The 26,287-nt window shown below is 40.6% G+C and overlaps 2 protein-coding genes across 3 annotated transcripts in view; both read left to right on the forward strand.

Moving 5' to 3' along the window:
- LOC117038711 (tetratricopeptide repeat protein 39C-like) lies at window positions 1-15,431 on the forward strand. The gene is given in 9 exon segments (XM_033135601.1): window positions 1-552; window positions 1,649-1,742; window positions 3,675-3,805; window positions 4,312-4,363; window positions 5,812-5,915; window positions 7,054-7,105; window positions 7,673-7,731; window positions 10,908-10,946; window positions 15,273-15,431. Coding segments are annotated over 9 exon segments (723 nt in total). The 5' UTR covers window positions 1-519.
- The window catches only part of LOC117011668 (uncharacterized), a 23,177-nt gene continuing 12,302 nt past the window's right edge, over window positions 15,413-26,287 (forward strand). Inside the window, exons 1-3 of one of the 2 annotated variants that reach the window (XM_033087176.1) lie at window positions 15,413-15,518; window positions 17,944-18,116; window positions 18,215-18,268. In XM_033087176.1, the coding sequence (XP_032943067.1) occupies window positions 17,969-18,116; window positions 18,215-18,268 (202 nt within the window). In that variant the 5' untranslated portion in view covers window positions 15,413-15,518; window positions 17,944-17,968. The remainder of the gene's footprint in view (window positions 15,519-17,943; window positions 18,117-18,214; window positions 18,269-26,287) is intronic. The other variant, XM_033087177.1, reaches the window with a different exon arrangement.

Here is a 26,287-nt window from a genome sequence, read left to right on the forward strand (position 1 = left end):
GCTAAATCGACTGCATGTATGACGCAGGAAAAGAACTGTTGATCCATAAACGGAAAAGTTAGCTGGTTGTAATGAGGGTCCAGGTCTCCCTCTCCACACACATGTGTTCTCCATAAACAATGGATTGATGTTTCACCTCATTCATATTCTCGCCTTCTGCTTACAGTCACTGTGAGTGTCGAACTTCAGAGCTGCGGGGCTCTTCTGCATTTCTGTGAGGTTTCTCCAACTAGCTACTTGAGAGACTAAGCTACTTGAGAAGAGCAATTAGCGATACGGTGACATGTGTCTTCCGTGGCTACCTAGTCAGCATTCGTGGATAGTGAGAAGGGCTTGAACGCTATGGTCTGATCTTCCTGACAACAGAGTAATGGAGCATGAGCAGTTACTGAGCCAGCCATGTCCTTGGTTAATGAGTCATTTGGCTTCTAATGTCCCTGAGTCACAGACTGTCCTCCAGATCTCCTGGCTGACTCATCACTGAGGTGTATTGTGTCCAAGAGGCCTCCCGCAGTGACCATGCATCAATCACGAAAGGAGCCAAGGAACATGGTAAGGGCTGGTTCTAAGGGAAGCTGGCAACCCCTCTCCCAAGACACTTCACGCACCACCCCCCCAGCTGCCGGGGAGAGGAGAGAGCATGAGGGACTTTGGGAAGGGAGTGGTGAAGAGCAGCAGAGGGGGGCACAGTGAGGAGGGCTGAGTGCAGGGCAGGGAGAGCAGTGCTGGCACCAGCAGTGCAAGAAGGAATGTTCCTAGCCGTGCGTCACTGAGAGCAGACTGGCAGATCTTTGGCATTTAGGATTTACATTTATTACCAATGCTCGATACTTAACACCCGTCATTGCTGTGTTTAGGATTTAATCTAACCCTTTTGATCCTGGTGATGCTTTTTAGGTGCTCTGATCAGGTGCTTGTGGCATCAGGTTGGCAGACGTGGAGAGAGGTCTTTAGTGGAAGGAAACTCTAAACGTATTTAACCAGGAATAAGTAGAACAGACATTGGAGAGAGTATTGGGTTCTAGACAGTGCTCGATGAAAGCAAAAGTCAGAAGTGCAGTCTGGATGCTCAGAGCATTTCTGAAGCGTTGGGATAGATGTGAGGACCAGAAGCAGTCGGAGAACAGTATTCTGGGACATAGAATCACTCTCTCAGTTGGACGGTGGAGAAGGAGTGAGTTGCAGAGGGAAAGAGTGCTGAGGGCTGGACTAACGGACTGGCTTCATGCAGGCACTCAGTACTGACTGTGAGTCTTTCTGGGCCCGGGTGGGTGTACACAGGAAGACAAATACAGTCCCTACCCCTATACAACTTACCTAGTAGCAAGGAGCTAGATTAGCACATTTTATAATAGAATAGATTCTGTTGTACAAGATTGAAGGGGGCTGGGAGAAGGTGGGCATGAGCTGAGTCCTTCAGTGGTGGAATCTCCTGCCTGAGTGAAAGAAGACCCATGTGCTTAGGTTCATCTCACAACTGTGTGAGGCAAACTGGAGCGTTTTCCGAAAAAAAAAAATCTTTAAATCACTTTCTTCTTTACTGCTTCATTGGTTTTAAATAGCTCTTAAGGGAAAAGATGCTTCTGAATTATCATATTACAATGTTAACAACAGATTAGCCAGTAACTCTGTTGTCATTTTTTCCTAGTGTCAAATCAACAGTGCCTTGACTTCCTTCCACACTGCTTTGGAACTTGAAGTAGATCAGAGAGAAATCCAACATGTCTGTCTGTATGAAATTGGTAAATATGAAATGTCTGTCTAGCTTCTTGTCATGAAATAACTATGAATGCATCTATTAATGCACTCAGCTTATGTCAGCTTTTGTCATGCAAGTAATTCCTTTTGGTGCACTTCTTCATTAACACTTTCAGTTTGTATCTTTAGAAAATGCTTGTTGCCATCTTTGATAATAGGACATTTTTTTATCACAGCAGAAGTAATGAAGCTTATCTCAATGATTCTCCTTATTTCATATAGCAGTTTGAATTTAGTATAATAGGTGTTATCAGTGTTAATCAATATGAAATGAATTGACTAAAAACTGCTTGTAAATAACTTATTTGACTGCACAAAACTATTTCCTCTTCCCCCCACCAATATTTACCTGAGGAGAAAAATATGGCATAGGAGAGAGCTGGGCGTGTGGCTTCCAGTCCCAGCTCTTCTACCCACCAGCTCAGGGACCTAGGACGAGTGCGTAGGTCCTCACAGTTGCCGTTGCAGTTAAGGTGCCTCCCCTCGTCGTAGTTGTGAGGTTCAGAAGAAATGACACGGCTGAGCTCAGGCAGGGTGCCTGGCACACAGAAGGCCCTCGCACATGTTAGCTGCCTCCTTTGGCTCCTACCCTCCTGGAGATTAATTTATAAACAGAAGTATTTATTTGCTGAAGATTTCCCCCCTCCTTCCCCAAAGTTGTTGCTATGATTATTTTCTTGACTGCACTAAAATTCTGTCCTGTCACATTAGTATTGCCATAATCCTTTTACATTTCAGTTGCTGACAAGCATAAGTACAACTTTGAGCTTGAAGCAACAACAACAAATTTTTCATAAGGGGTTCATGCTTTTTAGAATTTCAGCCTAATACTACAAGGTCACATCATGTAGCACGTACAAGAGGAATGAAGAAGGGGTAGAGAAAGGGAAAAGGATGAGGTCGTGATGGGAATTAAAGGGGAAAGTGGGACTCAAAAGGAGGTCTGCACAGAGATGGAAGAACACCTGAAGAGCCCGGGGGTGGCAGTTGATAGCTGTCAGGTGGGGCCCTGTGTTGCCTGCCACTTGCTTGCCTGCTGTGGACATAATTGTCTTCCTGAATCTTTTTAAAGCAAAGTGCAAACTCCAAGACTGGGAGCCGCCCAGTAAGCAACATTATATTTTATATACCCGTTATGGTTAGGGAGGGAATGAAGTATAGTGCAGGGGAAAATGTATTTTTATGTCATCTATACTCCTCTGGAGCTGTTTGGTAGCCATAATGTAGAATGGAATATGTTTCAAAGAACTTGAGTTAAAAGACCTAGCTTTGGCGGCCTTTTTCATGCACTGTTTTTCATGGCCACACAGAGAGGTGCAGTCAATGGGAGATACTGTGACGATAGGGATGAAATTCCTTGAATTCCGTTGCTGCTACTCCTTACCAGAATGACAGTCTGAAAGATGGGGTCCTTCTCAGCTCTGCTATCAACCTACAGAGGGAGGGTGGGCAGGCACTTAATTTCTGACTGGCTTGCTGTCTTCTTCTCATAACAGTTGGAGAATTAATAGAATCATTAATGAGCAAGTGAGTGCTTGAAGACTTATTGAGGTAGTCACTGTATCTATGTAACCTAAAGGTATTGCTTTTTCTGTGCCTATGCCTGTTCTGGATAAGTACTGCTGGGCTTGTGTTAATCTAACAACTGTAGGAGACAAAATGCAATGTATAGATATGTTTACATCACTTTCGTCTACACTGAATAATTGGTGGTGAAATCAGAAATGCCTTGTCTTACTCAAAATGTCTCATTGAAAGTACATTAAGAGAGAAAAGATTTTTTTTTAAGTTTTCACATACTGTATGTACAACACTTACAGAGAAAGATACAGGATCAGAAATTTGTAGCTTAGAGATGAGATGTGAAGCTCACTACAGTATTTGAGAATTATATACTAAGGATATTTCTATTATAGGTAGGTGCAGCACGATAGAGCTCAATTTCAAGGATGCATTTGATTCCTTTGAGAGGCTGAAAAACGAGTCCCGGTGGTCCCAGTGCTATTATGCCTATTTAACTGCGGGTGAGTACACGTCTTCTACCATGGTTTAGCGCACACGTGTGGGCAGATGCAAGGAGGAGGCCAGGAGGATGCAGAAGTTGTGTTCTTTCTCAATTTTCTCAACTAAAATAAAATTACCCCATGAATGATTTGTGCTGCCAAGGAAATAGCAGCAAACTACTGTGTTCGCTGACCCAGCAGAACTCGGGGCATTTCAGTAATACTCACTCAGCACGCACCACGCGTCTTCCCCAACCTCCCCCGCTGGACTGGTTTGGTCACGTGCTCTGTCTTGGAGATGCTTATTGCAAGGTTTTCCCTGTTTTTGTGCATTTTACCCTAAGCAGTCTCAACCTTACCCCTCTCCTTTATTTTCTAAAATGCATAATTTTATTTATTAGGAATTTAAAGAGTATTTAAGAATTTCACATGTCTTTTTCATTGTGTTAATATCTTTGTTTGGATTGTTAGTCCTTGGTTACCAAGTTGTATAGATTTTGATTAGTCTGCTGCAACCTTGTTTTACCTATTAAGCCTGTTCTATTCACAGTGTGATTCTGAGGAACACGAGGTGTTTCAACACTGCGTGTTTTATAGCAGACGTACCGCTAATTTCTGATATGATTATGAGCGTTTCTTGCCTTTTTGCCCTTGTTATGAGGAGATAGTTAAAGATGTACTGCCACCTGGTGGACGAAAGGGTTGTCTGTGTCCTGAGATAAATAAGTGCCCTTGTGATGTAGAATTGTAGAGGTCAGAATTGAAGAAACCCAAGTGGAGGTTGTACATTTTCTGGCTCTAAGGATGAATTCTCCGTATACAGCCATACAAGTGATGCTTTTACTTAAAATTCAAGTAAATAAAAAAAAAATCCAAACATCATTTTTAAATGTCTTCTTATGTCTCGGAATAATGCGTTTGGATTTAATGAAACACCTCCTGTCATTCTATCCCCTTAACTGATTATTTAAAATACGATTGAATTAACAGTGACCAATATATACGTCTTGGATGTTCCTACACTGCAGTCCATTAGCCATCCGGATGAAACCCCTTTATCTCCACACTCCTTACTGCAATCCCCACAGGGCATCCATTTTCATATAGCTCTGTAGCTTACACGGTGTGATCAAGAAATGCGATTAAAATTTAATTAAAAATTTATTACAGTAAAAGACACAATGCCATTAATCCCCCTCAAAATACTCTGCCTCACTTCAAACACTCTTGTCCCATCATTCTTGCCACGTTCTGAAGCAGCTCTGGAAATCCGCTTTCGTGAGTGTCTTTAGTTGCGCTGTCGCGGCTGCCTCAATGTCTTGAATTCATTCAAAATGTTTACCTTTTGTGGTAATTTTGATGTTGGGGAAGAGCCAGAAGTCCTAAGGTGCCAGATCCAGTGAATAAGGAGGATTAGGACACACCGTGATCTTTTAATTTGACAGAAATTGCCGTACCAGAACTGATGTGTGACACAGAGCCTTTCCGTTGTGATCACAAAATATGGTGATGTTGCTGCTGAGTGCCATCCAACAGAAAGGCAGGGATCCTCGGTACGGGAAGTGGGGTCAAACCTTAGTAACAGTGTGTGACAAGTCTCAACTTGTTTGGTGCAGTTAGTCTGGTGTGATCTACAGTTGAGAGAAGGTGTGTTTTAAAGTGTGCCGTAAATCATCCTCCATCATGACAATGTTCCATGTCACACATCGCTTCTGCTGTACGGCTATTTCTGTCTAATAAAAACATTACGTTGTGTCCTCATCCACCTTATTCACCGCATCTGGACCCGTGCAACTTCTGACTCATCTCCAAAGTCAAAATGATTCAGGGCATCTAGGCAGCCACGACAGCACAACTAAAGACAATAACAAAAGAGAACTTCCAGAACTGCTTCAGAAAGTGGCAAGAACAATGAAATAAGTGTGTTCGAAATGACGGGGAGTATTTGAGGGGGATTAATGGCAATGTGTCTTTTACTGTAAAAAAATTTTTTTATTTAAACATTCACCGTATTGTTTGATCTCACCTTGTATTTTCATTTCTCTTTAAGCTTGCTACGAAGTGGATGATTCATCTGTCATTGGATTAAACTATTTGCTTCTTGGTGCCATACACAAATGTCTAGGAAACTCAGAAGTTGCTCTTCAGTAAACTGTTAATGTTGGTGTCATGGCTAAGAAAAATAACATGTGAGAACATAGATACATGCTTGTGAATAAGAAAAATGAAAAAACATTAAACAACCAAACCTTCCATGGGAATGTGAGCTTATCTAGTTTGATTAATATTGTCTCCTCAATTCCTAGAAGCTGATGATGGTTAATACTAGTTTTTAATGTAACTTCAGATTCTTACTTCTTTACATACAGGCTTCTTTTTCCTGGTACTAGTTTTTTTTAATCAAAGGTGACAGTCTCACCTGGAAGAGGAGGAAATGAGGATGCAGACAGTTTTGAAAAAGCAGAATGAAGCCTCTCAGTTAGATAAATACAAAAATGATTAGGCGTGTCAGCGTGTATGCTCACTTTTCCTCTCTCTATGACTGCAGATAACTGATGCAGTACTGGAAATGAGGCCTCGAAAGCTGTTGGCTTAGGGTAGTCTATGTGCATATTATATGAAAAAGCACCACTCATTACTTTCAAATAGAATTGGAGGGACTTTTCTGAGTTTTTTGTTTTTGTTTTTTAATTATATCCCAGTGTTATTTTGATTACTGTTTGAAAGAGTTCATATACAATAACAGGAGACTTTAGACTTTAATTCCTAGAGTGTTGATGTACTTGTATAATAATTTTAAATTAATATTTTGGTATGGGGTTATAATAGTTATTACAGAGCTCTGAATAGCTTCTTTTAGATCATAGGCTTAAGTATCAGTCAGATACAGACAAGATACCTGTCAAGAGATGGTTCTTGGCTTGTGTGCTTTCTGTTTTAAATATTATAAAGGGGATGTTCAGACTTTAAGATGCAGATAAAGGTGTTCTCTGCAATAAAATCAGTAGAGGCTGGAATGTCACTGGAAAAATAAGTAGCATGAATTGGGCTGACAGATGGGTAGCATATTCTGGAAGAAGCTCACCAGACACGCATGGAAAGGACTTCTAAGATATGGATGAGAATGGATGGGAAGGAAGAAAGATGCAGAAAGAAGAGAAAATCTGATGTAGAATACAGAAATAAGATGAGTCCCCCTTCTTGTGTCCTGAAGATGTGATGAGCTATAAGTGGGAAAAGGAGCCTGATAGGGAAAACTCGGTAATTCCAATGACATCTGTGTTACTTTCAGTTCTTTCAGCGAGCTGTTAAGGAGGAGCTGTGTCATCAGAATAAGTTACGAGGTTGGACAATTAAGTTCGTGAACTAGTCCTAGAATAAGTGCTACACCCCTCACTGCAGAATATCATTACAGTCATCTTCGAAGTCCTCCCCTCAGGAAGCTATGCACCGATGCCAGCGCCTAGTCCACTCTTCAAAGCAATTTTGGAACTCTTCTTCTAGAATGGCCATCAGAGCTGTCGTCGTATTGCCCTTGATGTCCTGAATGTCATCAAAATGTCTTCCTTTCAATATTTCCTTTATCTTTGGGTAAAGAAAGGAGTCATTGGGGGCCAGATCAGGTGAATAAAAAGGGTGTTCTAATACAGTTATTTGTTTATAGGCTAAAAACTCCCTCACAGACAGTGTCGTGTGAGCTGGTGCATTGTCGTGATGCAAGAGCCATGAATTGTTGGCAAAAAGTTTGGGTCGTTTGCATCTAACTTTTTCACGCACCCTTTTTAGCATTTCCAAATAATAAATTTGATTAACTGTTTGTCCAGTTGGTACAAATTCATAATGAATAATCCCTCTGATATCAAAAAACGTTAGCAACATTGTTGGAATAAGTTCACGAACTTAATTGTCAGCATATGTTCAGCTATATGCTTGCTATGAACTTGGTTGTCTTCTATTAAACAAACCAGAGGTAAGATTTGATATGCATATTTTCTTTTTTTTTTTAAGGACACATTTATTCATCATCATGATCAGACTATTACATTTAGTAATCAATAGCATGGGTGCAAAAAACAAAAATCTATGGGCCGGCCAGGTGGCTCAGGCAGTTAGAGCTCCATGCTCCTAACTCTGAAGGCTGCCAGTTCGATTCCCACATGGGAAAGGGGCTCTCAAACACAAGGTTGCCAGTTCAATTTCTCGATACCCACAAGGGATGGTGGGCAGCGCCTGCTGCAACTAAGATTGAACACGGCACCTTGAGCTGAGCTGCCTCCCGGATGGCTCAGTTGGTTGGAGCACGTCCTCTCAAACACAAGGTTGCCAGTTCAATTCCTTGAGTCCCGCAGGGCATGGTGGGCTGTGCCCCCTGCAACTAGCAGCGGCGACTGGACCTGGAGCTGAGCTGCGCCCTCCACAACTAAGATTGAAAGGACAACTTGAAGCTGAATGGCACCCTCCACAACTAATATTGAAAGGACAACAACTTGACTTTGGAAAAAAGTCCTGGAAGTACACACTGTTCCCCAATAAAGTCCTGTTCCCCTTAAAAAAAAAATCTAAATTAAAACCCTTTGTTGGAATGCTTTACACTTTCCACAGAACAGAAACTAAAATAACCTGTTATACAATTAGTCACAAATACAGTCCTCGAGTTTTTTTGCCCAGGAGTATTGTCTAAAACATGTCTTCTTTGTAGCAGCTAGGCCCTTCTACCATTGTGCTTGGCTGAGTTCACAAATCTGTTGTAACCTGTAGCTTCCCTGTCACTTCTCTGGCTCTCCTCTCCTGCTAAGCTTTGTTTCCTGGCAGTAATTAATACCTTCTGCCACTGCCATAGCTACTGCTGCTGCTGGAACCACCATAGCCACCTTGGTTTTGTGTCTTGGTAAAGCATTGGCCTATGCTTGGTAAAGCATAGGGGCCAGAGCTTCTGCCTCCAAAGTTCCTCCTTTCATGGGTACAAAATTTGAAGATTGATTGTTGTAATTGCCAAAGTCGTTATAGCTTCAGCCGCCTCCAAAATTGCTTCCATCATTACCAAATCCATGATAGCCGTCTCCACTGCCACCATACCCTCCACCACCATGACTGCCACCAAAGCCACCTCAACCACGGAAGTTTCCTCCACGACCAAAGTTGTCATTCCCACCAAAACCACCTCCTCGACCACCCCTGAAGTTTCCAGAACCACTTCGACCTCTTTGACTGGATGAACTGGCCATCTCTTGCTTAGATAGGGCTTTCTTTACTTCACAGTTGTGACCATTCACACTGTGGAATTCCTGAATGACAGTCTTGTCTTACAGAGTCATGGGCATCAAAGGCTACAAAACCAAAGCCTCTCTTCTTGCCACTGCCTCGGTCAGTCATGGAATTGAAATTCCATCACTTCAATTTCCCCATACTGTTCAAAATCATCTCTTAGGTGATGTTCTTCAGTGTCTTCTTTAATACCACCCACAAACATCTTTTTCACAGATAAGTGGGCACCAGGTCTTTGAGAATCTTCTCTTGAGACAGCCCTCTTTGGTTCCACAACTCTTCATCCACCTTGTGTGGCCTTGCTTTCATGGCTGCACCCACCTCCTCCACGGTGGCATAGGTGACAAACCCGAAGCCTCTGGAGCGCCTGGTATTTGGATCTCTCATCACCACCCAGTCTGTGAGCGTTCCCCATTGCTCAGAATGGCTCCTCAGACTCTCATCGGTTGTTTTAAGGCCCAAACCTCCGATGAAGAGCTTCCACAGCTGCTCCAGCTCTTTGGGAGACTCTGACAGGCATGACGCGCACGGGGGTGGGGACTTGAACGATGCTTCCTCGGCGGCGTCCACGGACAGAAAAGGTGATACATTTTCTTAAATAAGATTCATCATCAAAAATGTGCAAATGAGCACATACAGCATTCTTTTTTTTAAATGATTAAACATAGTGCTTTCTTCTTTCGTTTCCTTGATTTCATGTAGGATGAGACCAAGAAGCTACTCATTCTATCTGTGTTTAAGGCGATAATGTCTTCTCTGGAATTAGATTTATAAATGTTAACTTTTTGACAAAAATTTATTTGGGGGAAAATTCATTGCCATTTTTACAATGGAATGCTACGATGTAGTGTGGTCCACACGGAAGGTCACAGAATCGCATTCTAATTCTCGCTCTGCCATTTCCTTCAGTGAATAATGTTGGTTACATTACTTAACCACATCCCTTCTTCCTACTCTTTAAAACAGGATAAAAAATACCCTTCTTGTCAATTTAATAAAGATTGTAGTGAGAATAAATGAGAGTGATGTGGATGATTATTTTTAACATTTTAGAATACCATATAAATTTAAGTTGACAATTACTATTAAGATGTATATTTAAGTACAATGGGGCAGTTTGTTTCATAGGATTTCAATAGTGCTGCATTTGCTTGGTGCCTTCGTTTAGAAGCTCAGTGACATATTATTGGCTTTATAAAGTTCAAATTTTTAGTAAGTTCAACTCATCTTTCAAATGTATGGGCTTTCTAAAAGTTGAGCTACATCACAGAAATATGATTATAGCGCACCCCTTAAATATGCAGCCTATCTTGCCAAAAATAGGCTTTTAATTGGTAAGAATTTCCATTTGAAATTCTAATTTTACAAAAGAGAAAATGGAATTTAATTAATTTTGATAGAAATTCCTAACACTAGTCTTTATTTGAAGGTAATTTTTATTCCTAATGCGGCCTTAAAATATATACGTAAACTATAACAAGACTGATCTATTCCTTGAAAAGTGAAGTTATGTCCTCAATCATTAATGCCTTCAAAAGGAGATACAACTTACTGACTCCAAATACACCTTTTAACTATCACCAATTTTAGGTAGTTTAGTAAGATCTTAACCTAAACAATTATAACACTTAAAAGCTGTTATCCTTTATAGAATTACCGTGAAGATTGTGAAAAATTTTTTATCAAGTAATGCCTTGATGTAAACTTATTAACATCATTATATTAAGGAAATATGGAGTCATTTTAATTGAGTGAGCAATTGACTCACCTCTATGTCTACTATAAATTGATTCAGTTAACATTTCTTCCTATTGTAACATTTTCTGCTTGAGTGTATATACGTATAGGCATTAAGATACAATGTTTTTCTTCTATTCATAGACTGTGGCAAGAGGCAGAACTCTACTTCTTCAAGCAAAGGTAAAAATACTGAATTTGCCTCTTTCCAGTGGCCTTCTTCTTCTCTGTAATATATACTTAAGTCTGATTTCAAGAAATTTCGTGAAATGATTGTTCTGGCTGATATTTCTGGAAAGGAAAAGTTATGATAATTGAATCCAGTGAGGACTTAAGTGAAATTACCAATATCATCAAAAACTCCTATGAAATTGCTCATCCAGCTTTAGAAACACTCTGCTTATTTCATTGGGAAAATAACTTTTGCTATTTCGTAACTACAGTCTTGAATTAAGAATTTCTAACAGCGACTTACATTGAGCACAATTTAAGATTCCTGTGTCATGTTAAGATTCCATAACATGAGGGAAATTTTCAATGACATTCAGTTGAGATTTTAAAAATGAACACAGTTTGAGGTTTGGAGAATAAGAAAATCAAGTGGATGTAAAGCCTTTAGTGGCAGTGTGAGAGATTTTACGTTGGGAGGCTTAGTGTGGTTTACACTTGAATTTTCAGTCCAAATACTGTTGGCACAGTTATTCAACTTAAAGATTACATAAAGATCGGGACCTTAAATTTTTTTAAAGAATTGTTCCTGTGTTAATTGCCTTAAAAATTTTCTATTTCTCCAGAGAGATTGATTTCAGGATTTCAAATAAGTTTGTGTTCAGTTCACTTAACTGAATAGACAACTTGACACCACCCCGTAGGCTTTCTTTGACTAGTCAAAGAACAGGTCTGTTTATGAACCATCTCTTCTTGGTTTGGTACAGGATAGCCCCTAACATGGTGATAGGGCATGGAGAGGGGTAGATGGTGATTCTAAAAACTCTAACAAAAGCACAGTGCAAGTACACTGTACCATTAGATTACTGAAATCCTAGTACACTGTTTGAGTTGAGTAATTCTAACCATTACCTGGCCTGTGCGCTATGACTTATCCAACCTGTGCACTACGTGATCTGCCTGGAAACTTAGTTTGGTGTAAATTGCTCCTTACCCCTTGCTGGTGAAGAAAATAATCATATAAGAGGAACTATTTACATCTGTGCGTGCTTAATGTTGGCATCACTCACTCTTCCGCTTTCCTATTTTGGAGGCTCTGAAGTGGATCTTCTAATTTATAAGTGGCAAATATATTTTTGTATTAGATTGTGCCTATGATGAGAGAAATCTCTAATGTACATATGATGTGCTCTGGACACATTTATAGTCTGACACTTGAAAGCATGGTCTAATGATAATGTAACATGAACCTTTGTGGTTAGTAGATTTAGGATTTTACTTTTATTGGGTTAGGTATCTTTTTTATTTTAGTACATGATAGCTAAGTGTTTGAGTAAAGAATTATGATTTTCAGACATCACAACAAATGAGAATATTTATTGCCGCATATTGTATGCCAATTATATGCAGAATTTTCTCTTCTATGTTTCTGCCAACTAAAATAAAAGGACAACACACACCTGATTTTTAAAATTCACTCACACGTGTGTGTGTGTGTGTGTGTGTGTGTGTGTGTGTGTGTTTTGGTATATAAACTCTCTATATTATTTACTCAAGCAAATTGTGGTGGCAAGTATTCAAATACGGCTCTGTACCTATGAAGATATACATTCATACAGTCATGGTATACTGTTTGGTATTTCTTATGTTTTTTGGATGTTATTGATGGTATATTTTCTAGAAAAAAAATGTGCAGCCCAGATCATCTCAAGAAGATCATAGTAGAGGAAGGAGACTTGGAATATAGGAAGAGGAAGTACAGAAAGAGAAAAAGACAAGGGGAGCAAGAGAATGGAAAGTTGGTCCCTAAAAGATGTGCCTCTTCTTTGGTAAAGTGTGCAAAAATCAACCAGTGCACAGTGTAATTGGCTTCCTTATGAAAACTAGCAAGGGACCTGAGCTCTAGCTCCTAGTTGACTGGAGTATGAAATAGAAGCAACACACTTGTAACGCAGGTGAAGTCTGGGGTATGCTTTCTCCCCCAACAGGCCAGTGGTTCTCAATATTACTTTTACACATTAGTCCTCTCTGAGGTTCTGATTCAGCAAGTTATAGGTAGACCATACAAAGGCATTTATAACAAGCTCCGAGGATGATTTTAATGTGGGTGGTCTAAATTAGGGGAAAATTGCCCTATGTTATCATCTTTGGTAAGTATTCAGTAAATCTGAGAGAAGAATCAAACAAATAGAATTATGTAGCCAGGTTATGATCAGTTGTAGAGTGTATATCATTGGGCCACTGGGGAAATGCTTTTAACCATTGTCTTTCTAAATTAGGAGATTCCTGAGCTGAGTTTTAAAGGACAAAAAGGCAATCAAGGTGAACATGATGGCTAGAAGGATGTCTCAGGCATTGTACCCAATGAACAAAGGCACAGAGGGGACAAACAACATGCGTGTTCAGGACCAATCTCTAGAGAGTCAAGTAGGAAGCAAATGCTAATACTATGAGATGGGAGTAACTTGAGGTCACAACAAGGACCATGGACTTCTATAGAGTTAGGATTTGGGGCTGGGGGACAGGAAGCAATGGATAACGAAGTGCATTCCCATTTTAGTTAGATCCCTAGTGACTGCAAAGGGAGATGAACACATGGACAAGAAGATTGTAAAACCACATCAAATCATTAAAAGTTCTAGAAATCAAGGCAGCAAATAGTGGATTGAAATTTTAGGGTTAAGTATTTTCACTGTAACAATTTGCATTTCAGAGGGATTTGGACAAAAATCATCATTAAAGAAGTGTGGAAAGAGTGAAAGACTGCCTTCTGAGTTACTGGTATTATGCATAGTAACTAACACCTAGTAGGTGTTCGAGATGACCCACCAAATTCGGCTACACAGGCATAAATGTCTCGAATTCCAAAAGACACCATAAGTGGGGTCTCAAGTGTTACACTTGGGGTTTTTAGTAGCTCAGTTTCTTTGATAGTTGAACATATTGTAAATCAAACCATCAGAAATCATGACAGCCTTATTCACGTCACTTTTATTTACATTACCAAAGTGGGGATGGGAACAGTGATGAATGACCAAAAAATGTTCCATCTGCAGACCTATCATCACATCAAAGTCTAAAAGAGCATGTCATGTGGGGTGTCATAAGAACGCAGGATATGGTGAGGCCAAAAAGGAACACCAACAGAGCCAAGGATGCAGGGTTCATACCAGTATAGTCTCGGTGGCGGCTGGGTTGGAGATACAGGAAGCAGGATCCACAGGATCCGCAGCCTGCTGTCCGCTTCTCTGCCAACTAACCTCACTTGCTAACTGCAATCTGCCGCTTGTGAGCTTAGCCATGGCAATTATATCAGTGGCTAATGGCTAACCGGTAACAGCTGATGGCCAATTAGTCACAGCTGATGGCCATCTACTACCTGAGCCAGCACCTTTCCATGTGAGGCTGAGAGCCTGGAAACTGCTTTCTGGGACCCTGTCCCCACAGAGGATTTCTTCTTTACTTTTAAAATGTGACAAGAGGGAGCTTGTCTGCCATATAATAGGCATTTGGTAGTAATTATTGAATAGATGAATTAATATCCCTAGAAAACGCTGTGTGCAGCATAGATGTGGAATTGGAGCTTCAACAATGCCTCTATTGCAAAGTACTCTGGAAGCCATAATTTTTCTCTGAATAAAAGTTGTTCGGTTTTTTTGTTGTGGTTATTGTCAATTATATGCCCTGATGATATTTAATGGTTTGTTTCTAGAGGTTCTTGTTGCTTTTTAAACCTTTGAACATCGATTCTGATGAAGGCTGCTTAGAATCGGAGGCTCATGACTATGGTGTTATTTAATGCCCAGCGCAAATATGTGAAGGGGTGAGAGGGCAGACAGTGGGTATTTTAAATGAGTCAGCGTTCCTTTCATTGGGTAAAACTGAGCTGATGTGATACACAGATGCAACTCTAAGACTTGCAACCTGTTGCTGGCAAAGGTATGATTTGGGGAGGATAGACTGTGGCTGAGGTATTGTAAGAATCCGAACTACCCAGCAACTGGAAACTTCAGAAATAATGCCCAATTTGTCTTTCCACGGGCCAGTTTCTCAGGGGGAAAAGTACTGTGTCGCGTAAAATTATCCTCTTTATATTGATGTTCGATGTGCACACCGTGGCGAAAATTACTCTTCGACATGGTGACTGGAGAGTAACAGGTTGTGGGAGGATGGGTTGTGTGAAGAGAGGAGTTGACAGCAAGACGGAACAGGCATAAACCTCTTCCAAATCAGCTCTTCGATTAAGCGACCAAAGCGGAGAGGCTGTCACCTTGACCTACCCCTGGGCTCCTGGGTTTGGAAACGGCAGTTTCCTCCGCCCTTTGGTACCTGCCTGAAAAGCTCGCAGCGTGCCACCTGGCCGGCGGAATTCCGGCCTTTGCCCCTTTCGGCTCCCTATTGGCTGGGACGCCGAGGCCCCGCCTCCTTCCGAGGCGGTCCCTGGCCGGCTACGTGAACGCGGCCTTTACGAGTCACGCCCTGACGTCCCCGGAGGTATAAAAGGCCGGGTGGGAGCCGCCCTCCTGTAGGAGCCGCGGGCAAGGAGGCGACGAAGAAACTTGTTAGAACTTAACCGGAAAGGAGGAGGTGCGGCGAGTCCCTCCAGCGCCCCGGAGGCAGTTAGGACGGTTCCTCAGTGTCGGGGGAGGCGGAGGGCCACCCGGGTGGGAGTGGGGGGCCGCCAGGGAGGGGCCGGCCGGCGCCACTGTGGCCGCAGGTGGCGGACCCGCTCCCTGCCGCTCCTGAACTACTTGACAGGGCATCGGGGTGCCCCGTCTCCCACATTTCACTGCCCTCTCCACCAAGCAACCAAAGGGCGAAAGCAGTCCCACAGAGCCGGGCCCAGTGGTGTGTGCGGTTACGTTAGGAGTGGCCCCCAAGCCCCCCACTCGCGCATCTTCAGTCAGAGGCCTCCCAGGAGAGTGTTCCCTGTGGCAGTGGGTACAGGAGGCTCACAGTTTGGCGCGCGGAATGTGGCTTCTACATTTGTTAGTTTTTCACAAACGTTCTTTAAAGAAGAGATGGGGGAGCAGTTCCTAAGCTGTCACTTTCAAACAAGCCTCACTGTCTGTACTGGGGACCTTCCCCTGCTGCAGTGAGGCTTGGTGTCCCAGTATTTCTCAACTTGCTCAGCACAATTCCTCGTCCAGGACTGCGTGGTCGGACGCTCAGCATTCCTGGTCCTGGGGCACGAAACGTCCCCACACGTTCACGAAGCCTGGGGGGCTGGGAGCGCGGCGTACCCCGCCTGTGTTGGGGAAGATTAAGATCACCTCATGGCCGCTTGCCCCCCAGTTTGTGGCTCCAACTGCTAACTGCCTGCAGACAGTGTGTTCTGTTAGCTCCCACGTGGCTACTGATAAGCCACTGTGAAAACATGACCCGTGCACTTACGTTGGGGTGCACAGGATGTCCTTAAAAAAAATTTATGTATGTATATAAATACATATGTATGTATGTATGTATGTATATGTAGCATATAATTACTGCCTATGTCCCTTAACATTTAGCATGTGGGCCTGTCAGACCTGCACACTTTTTTTGTTTTTCACAAATGGTTTTTTCTAAAATGGTTTAATTCAGTGCAGTTCTTTTTAATTATATTCTGATAGTTTCATTTCCTTAAAAGATCCAATACACTTAGTTATATTCTCAAAGGGTTTGCTCTGGCCAATCCAGCTTCATGTTTTTCCTGATCTTTGTGAAGGTGAAATGTACTTTCAAATATTCAGCATTTTGCTGTGACACATTAGTTGCATTTTACTAGAACTTGGCCCCTTGTATAATTGCTGTAACTAAACTGCTTCTTAGCTCTATGAAACTTGTTCATCTGTTTACTGTAGGGTTGTTGTGGAGGACATGGTACATTATATCACACATTATTCTCCTCCGTATGAGGACCCACAGGAAAAATTTCTCCTGGGTCTCAGTGTCCAGAATAGTTGTGATTCTCCTAAGCTACTGATTTTTTTAATGTCAGAAAACCTGAATCACTTAACCACCTGTTTCCTTTCTTGTGATTGCTGCTTGGTAGCTCAGAGACTGATGTGACATCCCATCTCTTATCAAAGTGTAGGGCCTGGGGCTTGTATGAGAATACTAACCTTTCCTGTAGCTTCATCCTATTTTTCCTACCATAATTTTTCCTTTATCACTGGACTGATTTCCTTCAATATTTAATTTTGTTCTTTATGTGTATTTATAAGCCTTCTTAAACCTTTTTTAGAACAAAAAAGAACATACACACACACACAAACACACACGCGCACACACACACATACAGTTTAGGGTGGCAACCTCTGCAATTCTGAGAATTAGTTTATACTATGCAGTACCCTTGGTACCACTTAAGATCCAGAAAGGAGAAGGGAGAGATGGTGGTAGGTGCACATGGTGGTAGATGGTACAGTACCACATATAACTTATACCTATTCTGATTAATGTTAAAAAAAATTATAAAGCTAAAAATGTATACTTAGATGATCAATGTGTCCAGGGATGTATTTAGAAAAAAGTATATATATATAAAAAGACATTTTCTTGCAGAAACCCTACTTTGTAACTCGATTGGATGAACGTACAGAAAAGCCAGTGCCCATTTGGTTTGGAAGGATACAGTTTGGACACAGATAAATAAACTTAATTTATTTTTCTTGAAATTTTCTTGCATAAAGTATCTACTGAATTTTACAGAAACTAGTGTTTTTGTTTGTTTGGTTGTTTTTTTTTTTGTTTTTTTTAAATATCCTGTAGTGTCTGTCACGGCTTTTCCCATGAATGTCTGTAATAGTACTAGATTGCTTGCCTGCACATAAAAAGCTACTGGTAACGTCATTTTTTTTATTTTTTAACTACCATCAACAATTACCCTATTTTACTAGAATAAATTTTAAGAGATTAGAACTAAAGCTAATAATTTTACTAGGAGATATATTTATTCTTAGAAACTACAGTTAGCTCAAATATTTTAATAAAAGAATACACTATGAGATTTTGTTTTTCTTCATTATAGTTGAGATTACAGACATCTGCCAAAAATGATTTCTTCAAAGCCCCAAATTGTCATACCTTATGGCCTCAGGAACCTGCTCGAGGGAATTAGCAGAGCCGTCCTCAAAACCAGCCCGCAAAACGTCACCCAGTTTGTAGCAGTTTATTTTGAAGAACTTATTCTGTTTAGAAAAGGTTTGTTATTGCTTTACATAGTATATTTGTTGCTCTGGAAAAGAAAGAATTTTAAGTTGGGATTTCTTGTATGTGATTTCCTGTATTTATTCCTTCAGGGAATGCTTCTCTGGATATAAAAGATCTGGTTAAGCAGTTTCAGCAGGTTAAAGGTAAGTACCACAAGCAGTCATAGTATAAGAATAGTAGTTATACACTATTGCATCATTAATAGCATACATCAAACTTAAGAGAGATGCCCACAAATATTATCTGTTTAATCACACTGTTTATGTTTAAATAATCAAACGGATGCTTTATTTTTTATATTGAATCAGGTGTTTTTTTTAAATCTGGGGACCGACATTATGGAGGATTCTAAATTTTAAGAAGGCAAAAATAGAACATATGTATTGAAAACCATTTGGTACAATGAGACCTAGAACAGGGTTTGTAAACTGTGACTCAAACTTTTCCAATATGCCCTGTCTTTAAGGAAGTACAGTGACCTTAAAAAGAATTAGATTTTGTAGTAATAAAGACTCATGTTATAATGAAATACATTACTTAGGAAAGTTGTATAAACTTTCACTGTAGAAGATTTTTTTTTTTTTAATTCAGGAAGGGGAACAGAATTTTATTGGTGAACGGTGTGTACTTCCAGGACTGTTTCACAAGTCAAGTTGTTGTCCTTTCAATCTTAGTTGTGGAGGGTGCCGTTCAGCTTCAAGTTGTTGTCCTTTCAGTCTTAGTTGTGGAGGGCGCAGCTCAGCTCCAGGTCAGTTGCCATTGCTAGTTGCAGGGGGTGCAGCCTGCCCACCATCCCTTGTAGGAGTCGAACCGGCAACCTTGTGGTTGAGAGGATGCTCTCCAACTAAGTGAGACATTCGGGAGCTCAGCGGCAGCTCAGCTCAAGGTGCCCTGTTCAATCTTAGTTGCAGGGGGCGGAGCCCACCATGCCTTGCGGGACTCGAGGAATTGAACTGGCAACCTTGTGGTTGAGAGCCCACTGGCACATGTGGGAATTGAACCCGCAGCCTTCGGAGCTAGGAGCACAGAGCTCCAACCACCTGAGCCACCGAGCCGGCCCCTAGAAGATTTTTTTATAAAGAAGTTTACCATCCCTTTTTTCTCTCCCCCATGATGGTTTAACTGCAGCCCAGGTTGGAGGATAGGAAATCAGTGAGGTTTCACTGACCATCTATTCTGTATGTCTCTCTATGTAGTCAAGAGTGAAGTTTTTTGCAGAAAGTGATCTCTTCTAGGATCTTTGACATAGGGCTGTAAATCTGCTTAGAAAAACAGTTGTGTTTTATGTGTATATGTGTAAATGTCTATCTTATGCAAACATGACAAAATGAAACTGAGTTTCATGATGAAAGTTTGGCAAAGTTTACATGATGAAAATTTGTGAAGATCACTATAAGCAAAAATATATATATTGGTCAAATCCCAAGGGCAGGAACTCATGTCTAAAAGAATGGTAAGAAAAAGCTTTTGGAAGAATTTTGTGTTGAAAATGGAGACTCGTGTTCAGTGTGGGAAACAAATAAATTCTGGCTGACCACTATTTTGGAATGATCATAGAGAAAAAAATTGTATGATCAGTAAAGTTTCAGCCAATTTTGTACTCTACCATTGTGTGATGTTAATAGATAACATGGCCAAGATAGAGACAAATCAGCAGTAAGTCGTGAGCGTTTGGACCTGCATGAACAGGACACCCATCACAGAAACCAAGATTAACACGAGTCAGCATTTGAAGGGGCAGGAGAGTGAATCACTGAGGTTCAGGGATATTTTATTGCCCAGTCTACCTCCTTCTCCGCATGGTCCTGATGGCATTCTCAGCTTACCATGGCAAACAGCTCTGGGATTTGCTTACCACCAGCGAGGTGTACAGACAAGAGCTAGAACACTGATCTTCTTCCCCTCCCTGTAAGCCTGGTTTCCCAAGCAGTCAAGGTGATCATGGCCTTTGGGCTTGTGTCCTCTGTACCAGGAGCTGTTTGAGAGCTAGGGGAGTGTGCAGGCTTACTGTGTTTGCGAATGGTGATGAAGTCAGTGAATCTTTATGACGAAATGTAACTAACTGGTAGCCTTTGATGCTAACTTGTTTACTGAACAACTTACCCACCATTCCACTTAGCAAGTAGACTAAACTAAAGTGGTTTCTGGTCCAGCTAGGTTAATGTCTTTGACTCTCAAGTGTTCAAAATCAACATACTGAATTAATGGAGCGGTTATACTTTCAATGGAGGTAAGGGGCAGGCGATACTGCTGCTTTTCTCTACTGATAACTACAGATGTCAAGGAAATTGATGTAGTGTACAGATAATCCTAAAAATCAGCTCACAGTGTGGCTGTAGAAGGAAACTGCTCTTTAGGCAGCAGACTAGAAACAAACATTGCTTGTTGAGTTTAGCGAGCAGATGGGAAGGTAACATGAAGGGATGACCAGAAAATATAGAGTTCAGCGTTACTGTCTAAGATAAGTTAGGCTCATTTCTCTGTTGGCCTTTTATTGTCATCCCAAATGGAAAAACTGGATCCATTAACTCAGGTCCTACCATAGAGACGGCATGAGTCCACCTATATCCAGGAAAGCATCACTATGGCGCCTGTTTATCTGGGGATAAACAGACACCATAAGGTTCCCACTTGGTACAGGGCATTTCCTCCCCCGAGTGACATCCTCCTACCCACTGACTGGTTTAATTCCCCAACTGCTATTCCTGTGGGAGCTGTGGGTACATTTGGCTGCATGATTGTTCAGTTCTCTACAATAAAAATTGGGTTTAAGAGGCGGCATCTTCTCCTTCCTCTAAACAGAACTTAAGTGGGTCCCAGTATTAAATATGCATGGTGGCACTTACAATACCCTACATGTTCTATTGGTGCAGAGGACTGTGTTTCTCCCAGGCTTTTGGTGACTCGCAATATGGGGAAATTAACCACTCTTTGAGGACTAAGTCAAGTTAGCCTTATTCTAGTCTTTTAGTCTCTTCAACAGGAAGTATTAGAACTTGATGATGAGAGCAAGAGCTAACTGCCATCCCTGGTGCACTGGTCCTCACTCATCTCCCAGATGTGAGCATGAAAGACATGTGTTTCATAAGAATGTTCAGTGGGATGCTGTATCCTCCAAAGTTATTGCTGACTGCTTAGTTCGCTGCCTAGCAGCACTGCCTCCAAGCTGCCCGTATGCATGGAAAGCGTGGGGATGAATACATGCCTGCACATATCATTTCTCTGATTTGAACTCTTCATCCTGGGATTTTTCTTAGAAGGAGCCCCATTCTTGGTAGGCCTCACCATAGGACAGATAGTGTTTATCCATCTCTCCAGTGCCTTCAACATTTTATGCAGAGACAGGTGATGGAGTAGGGAGGAGGAAAAGAAACAGACACGGGAGCAAACTTTTCTCATTTTTCTGTTGTCTCTCATCTTTTCCCACGTTTTCCGGAGCCTAGGATCTTTAAGATGGTCCCTGGCTCTACCCGAGCCTTCATTGTGGCATTTCACCCACATATGTCCATTTCTAAAACAGCTCATACTATGAAACACATTCTTGCTTGGATCCCCCTCTTGTTTTTCTGCAATTTGATTATAAACAGATCACATGACCATATGAATCAACGAAAGCTCCCCCACTTCTCAGCCTTCTCAAGCAAGTTTCTTCATTATCCAAGTAAATCATTCACTGGGGGGATTTTAGAAACTCAGGGGTTATTTTAAGGTGAAAGAGTTGTCTCTTAAGTTCCACCATTTAGTATATGCTAGGAAAAGAAGAAGGGAATGGTATTTATCGAGTACCTGTTTTCTCTTCGGCACTTAAAAGATATTTTGTCAGTCAAGACAACTTTACAAGGTAGGGGACATCATTGCAATTTTACTCAGAGAAATCTGATGCTTGAGCGTAATTAAATAACTTACAAGCTTCTAAATATTAAATAATTGGTAGAGTAAGGATCTAAACTCAGATCTTCCTAGAAGCATTACTCATTCTCTTTCCACAGTAGAGTCAGTAATGTTCTAGCATCCCTCTGGAAAAATCTTAAATTCTTGAACTAAAAGAGTGAAGGGAGAGGAATTTCAGCTCCCTTTACCCCCATTATCTACCACTATTTCACTTCTTCCTCCCCTGTCACCTTGTGTGGACCTGAAACCTAAGTTGAGTTAATTCTGATCTTTCCACCACTCAGTGAAAAGGGCAGTGGTTTCTCCTTCAGAGAATCTCAACACCACTATCCCCTCCATTTCCCTAAGCCTAACTGAATCCAGTTTCCAGTGTCAGCAGAGGTAAGGAAAACCACCTCTTTTGAAGAATCAAGAAGGCCTAGCCCACCTGCATCCCCAATTGTTGACTTTTGTAACTGATCCTTGGCTTGGCCAGACACTAGTAATCATACTCGTGAACTGCTGCTGATCTTTGGGCCCAATTTCAATTCCTGTGCAGCACCATAGTAGTTATGCATATCATTCAATATTGTCTTGAGTTATTTATTCATATTAAATATTCATAATAAACGTGTTTACTTTCTTATGCCAAATTCTGTATTTATGCATTATTTTTATAGTTGGTTACAAATACTTTAGGCTATACACTCTTACTAAACAAACAAGGAATATAACTATTTGGGGACGATCCATACTAAATTTTGGGAAGCTCTGGTGCTGCTCAGCACTTTTCTGAGTATTTTTTCAAGTAAGGTTATTCTGATTCCCTAAACACAGAGATAGGTATTATGCCAAACTGACCCTTTTATTTCTTGAGTCTTTCATCTTACCATGGTAATAATTTCATGAAGATATAACAGGTTTGAATGATCATCTGGTGATGTTTTGGGGAGGAGGTCTTAGGTCCTTCAAGCTTTCCTATTCTGGTAAGATTAATCAGTTGGGGAATAGTCCAAATTTTTGAGCAATGGTATAGTCAAGAATTTGGGTCAGATTGTCAGATTAGGGACAGAAACATAGGGTCAGAATTAAGACAAGAGGGGGCTGGGTGGGAAGCAGACATGACAAACCAGGAAAGCTAGAACAGGAAACCAGGTTGCCAAAATGAGAGCAGGAACACAAGGAGACAAGAGTCAATATGTGAAAGAAGAACATCTTGTCTTTATAACTTCTCACTCTGCTATCCAGAAACTTTGGTAGGTCCCCTTATTTCACAAAATCCAAAACCTTCAATGTTGTAAGGATACTTTTCAAAAATATTAAACTAGTGCATTGATTTCAGATAACCTCTAATTGTTCCTGTTCTGTTTATCTCTACCCATTGAAGCATTCATTTGCTTTAAGGGAAAGGCAAATATAGCCTGGAGGAAGGAAATCATTGCTCAATATTGAGTTTCCAAAGTTCATAGTAAGAAAAGTAAAACTTTGGAGTTTTGCAGGAGCCTGTTTTTGCTAAGATTTTTTTGGAATTTTCAGAGCTGATTTTTTATTTAAAAGCCAAAGCTACCAGAATCAAGTCTTTACTTTATATGAGCCATAGAGGAGGGAATAAAAAGATAAGATATAAAGTCTTTTCCTGTTGCAAAGGAAAGGGAAATGAAAGGTCCTTCTTGGCAGTGGGATTGTGGTGCTGGGGTGTGGGTAGTGTATGAGAAGTGCTAGCTGACATTAAAATGGCGGACAAGGAAGGAAGGTAGAATCTCTGATCAAACCCTGTACAATCTGGGCAGAAGGCTTGTTTTTTGCTCTCCTCTGTGCTGTCTAGAAGAATGCATACCTCTCAGAGTAGCTGTGTGGTTAGCATGGCACTGCATTTAGCATGACAGATGCTACATTCAGTACCTACACTATTATTATCATGATCAGACATTCAGTAAATATTTGTTGAATAAAAGAATTTCATTTAAAGCTACAGATTATAAATAATGGGGAATCTTTCTCAGATGGGCCTGAAATAATATTTCTGGTTTCCTGTGACCTATGTGTGGTTTTTAGTGGGTTCAGATGTGTTTAGATTGTCCCAGAGTGCTGACTAGCAAGGAAACTCTTAAAAAATTATATGTAATGTATATATTCCAAATTCTCAACTTTAAGCACTCTACTTAAGTTTTCCACCTCCAGTCTTTATCTCCTGTCTCTTCTCCTATTAATCACCTCTCCTATCTCCTATTATGTCCTACTTCTTACTTTCCTCTTGTCTTTGACAACGTTCAGACTTCCTTTTAGTGCTAAAATATGCCTTTTTCCTTATTCTTCCCTGGCAGTTACATGTCCCAGCACCCCAAGTCTCCACATGAGTTCTGCTTATTCAAGAATTAAGGGGGAAAAGGGGTGGTAGATGAGGGTAAAGGGGATCAAATATATGGTGATGGAAGGAGAACTCACTCTGGGTGGTGAACACAATGGGATTTATAGATGATGTAATACAGAATAGTACACCTGAAATCTATGTAACTTTACTAACAATTGTCACCTCAATAAACTTTAATTAAAAAAAAAAAGAATTACTGTATGCTTGGCTCTTATCTATCTTATTGGTTCCATGGAATTTCAATATAAGTATTCTGCAATGAGTTTTAATCAGTCACTTTATTACACTTAAAAAGAATACTTAAACTTTTTACAGGAATGAAGACCTCTAGCTGTGCTCTTAATTCTGAGAGTCTGCAGTTTTATTGTGGTGGTTGTGGTGGTGGTGGTTAGTTTAAGTAAAACCAGTTCACTGAAGTCACATTGGGATCATCTTCATAAAATTGATAAAATCAACCTGTTCCCATGAATGTATCTCAGCTCTTTGTCTTCTTGAAGGAAAGAATTCAGTCAAGAGACAGTTTGTGCAGCATACGAGATCTGACAACTAAGTTCGAGAACTTGTTGCCATGATGTTGCTAACCTTTTTTGATATCAGAGGGATTATACATTATGAATTTGTACCAACTGGACAAACAGTTAACCAAGCTTACTATTTGGAAGTGCTGAAAATGCTGCATGAAAAAGTTAGACGACCTGAACTTTCGCCAACAATTCATGGTTCTTGCTTCACAACAACGCACCAGCTCCCATGGCACTGTCTGTGAGGGAGTTTTTAGCCAGTAAACAAATAACTTTATTGGAACACCCTCCCTACTCACCTGATCTGGCCCCCAGTGACTTCTTTCTTTACATGAAGATGAAGGAAATATTGAAAGGAAGACATTTTGATGACATTCATGACATCAAGGGTAATACGATGACAGCTCTGATGGCCATTTCAGGAAAAGAGTTCCAAAATTGCTTTGAAGGGTGGATTAGGCACTGGTGTCAGTGCATAACTTCCCAAGGGGAGTACTTCGAAGGTGACTGTAGTGATATTCAGCAATGAGGTATGTAGCACTTTTTCTAGGATGAGTTTGCGAACGTAATTGTTAGACCTCGTGTGTGTGTTTGTGTGTGTGTGTGTGTGTGTGTGTATGTGTGTGTGTGTGTAGTCACGGGAGGTGGAGTACAACATAGGGAATATAGTCAATGGAATTGTAAAAGTTATATTTGATGTCAGAGGGGTAATACTTTGGGGGGATTGTCACTTTGTGAGGGCTGCAAATGTCTATTACATTGTTTTGTACACCTGAAACTAAAACAAAACAAAACATAAAAACAAAGAATAAATTTAATCGAGGAAATGAAAGACTTGTACTCAGAAAATATAAGACATTGAAGAGAGAAATTAAAGAAGATAGAAATAAATGGAAACATATACCATGCTCATGCATAGGAAACATTAATATGGTTAAAATGTCTATACTACAACCACCACCTCCAGCACCACAATAAAACTGCACAGACTATCAGAAGCATTAATATAGTTAAAATGTCTATACTGCCAAAGCAATATATAGATTCAACACAATCCCTATCAAAATACCAATGACATTTTTCACAGAACTAGAACAAATAATCCTAAAATTTATATGGAACCATAAAGGACCACGAATAGTCATGACAATACTAAGAAATGAAAACAAAGCAGGAGATGATACACTGTCTGATATCAAATTACACTACAATTCTATAGTAATCAAAATAGCATTGTATTGGCATAAAAACAGACACATAGATCAATGGAACAGAATAGAGAGCCCAGAAATAAATCCATGCCTATATGGTCATTTAATCTATGACAATGGAAGCAAGAATTTACAAGTCTATTTAATGGTGCTGGGAAAATTGGACAGATACATGCAAAAAAATGAAAC

This window comes from Rhinolophus ferrumequinum, chromosome 19 (genome assembly GCF_004115265.2).
Source record: "Rhinolophus ferrumequinum isolate MPI-CBG mRhiFer1 chromosome 19, mRhiFer1_v1.p, whole genome shotgun sequence".
Classification (NCBI taxonomy): domain Eukaryota; kingdom Metazoa; phylum Chordata; class Mammalia; order Chiroptera; family Rhinolophidae; genus Rhinolophus; species Rhinolophus ferrumequinum.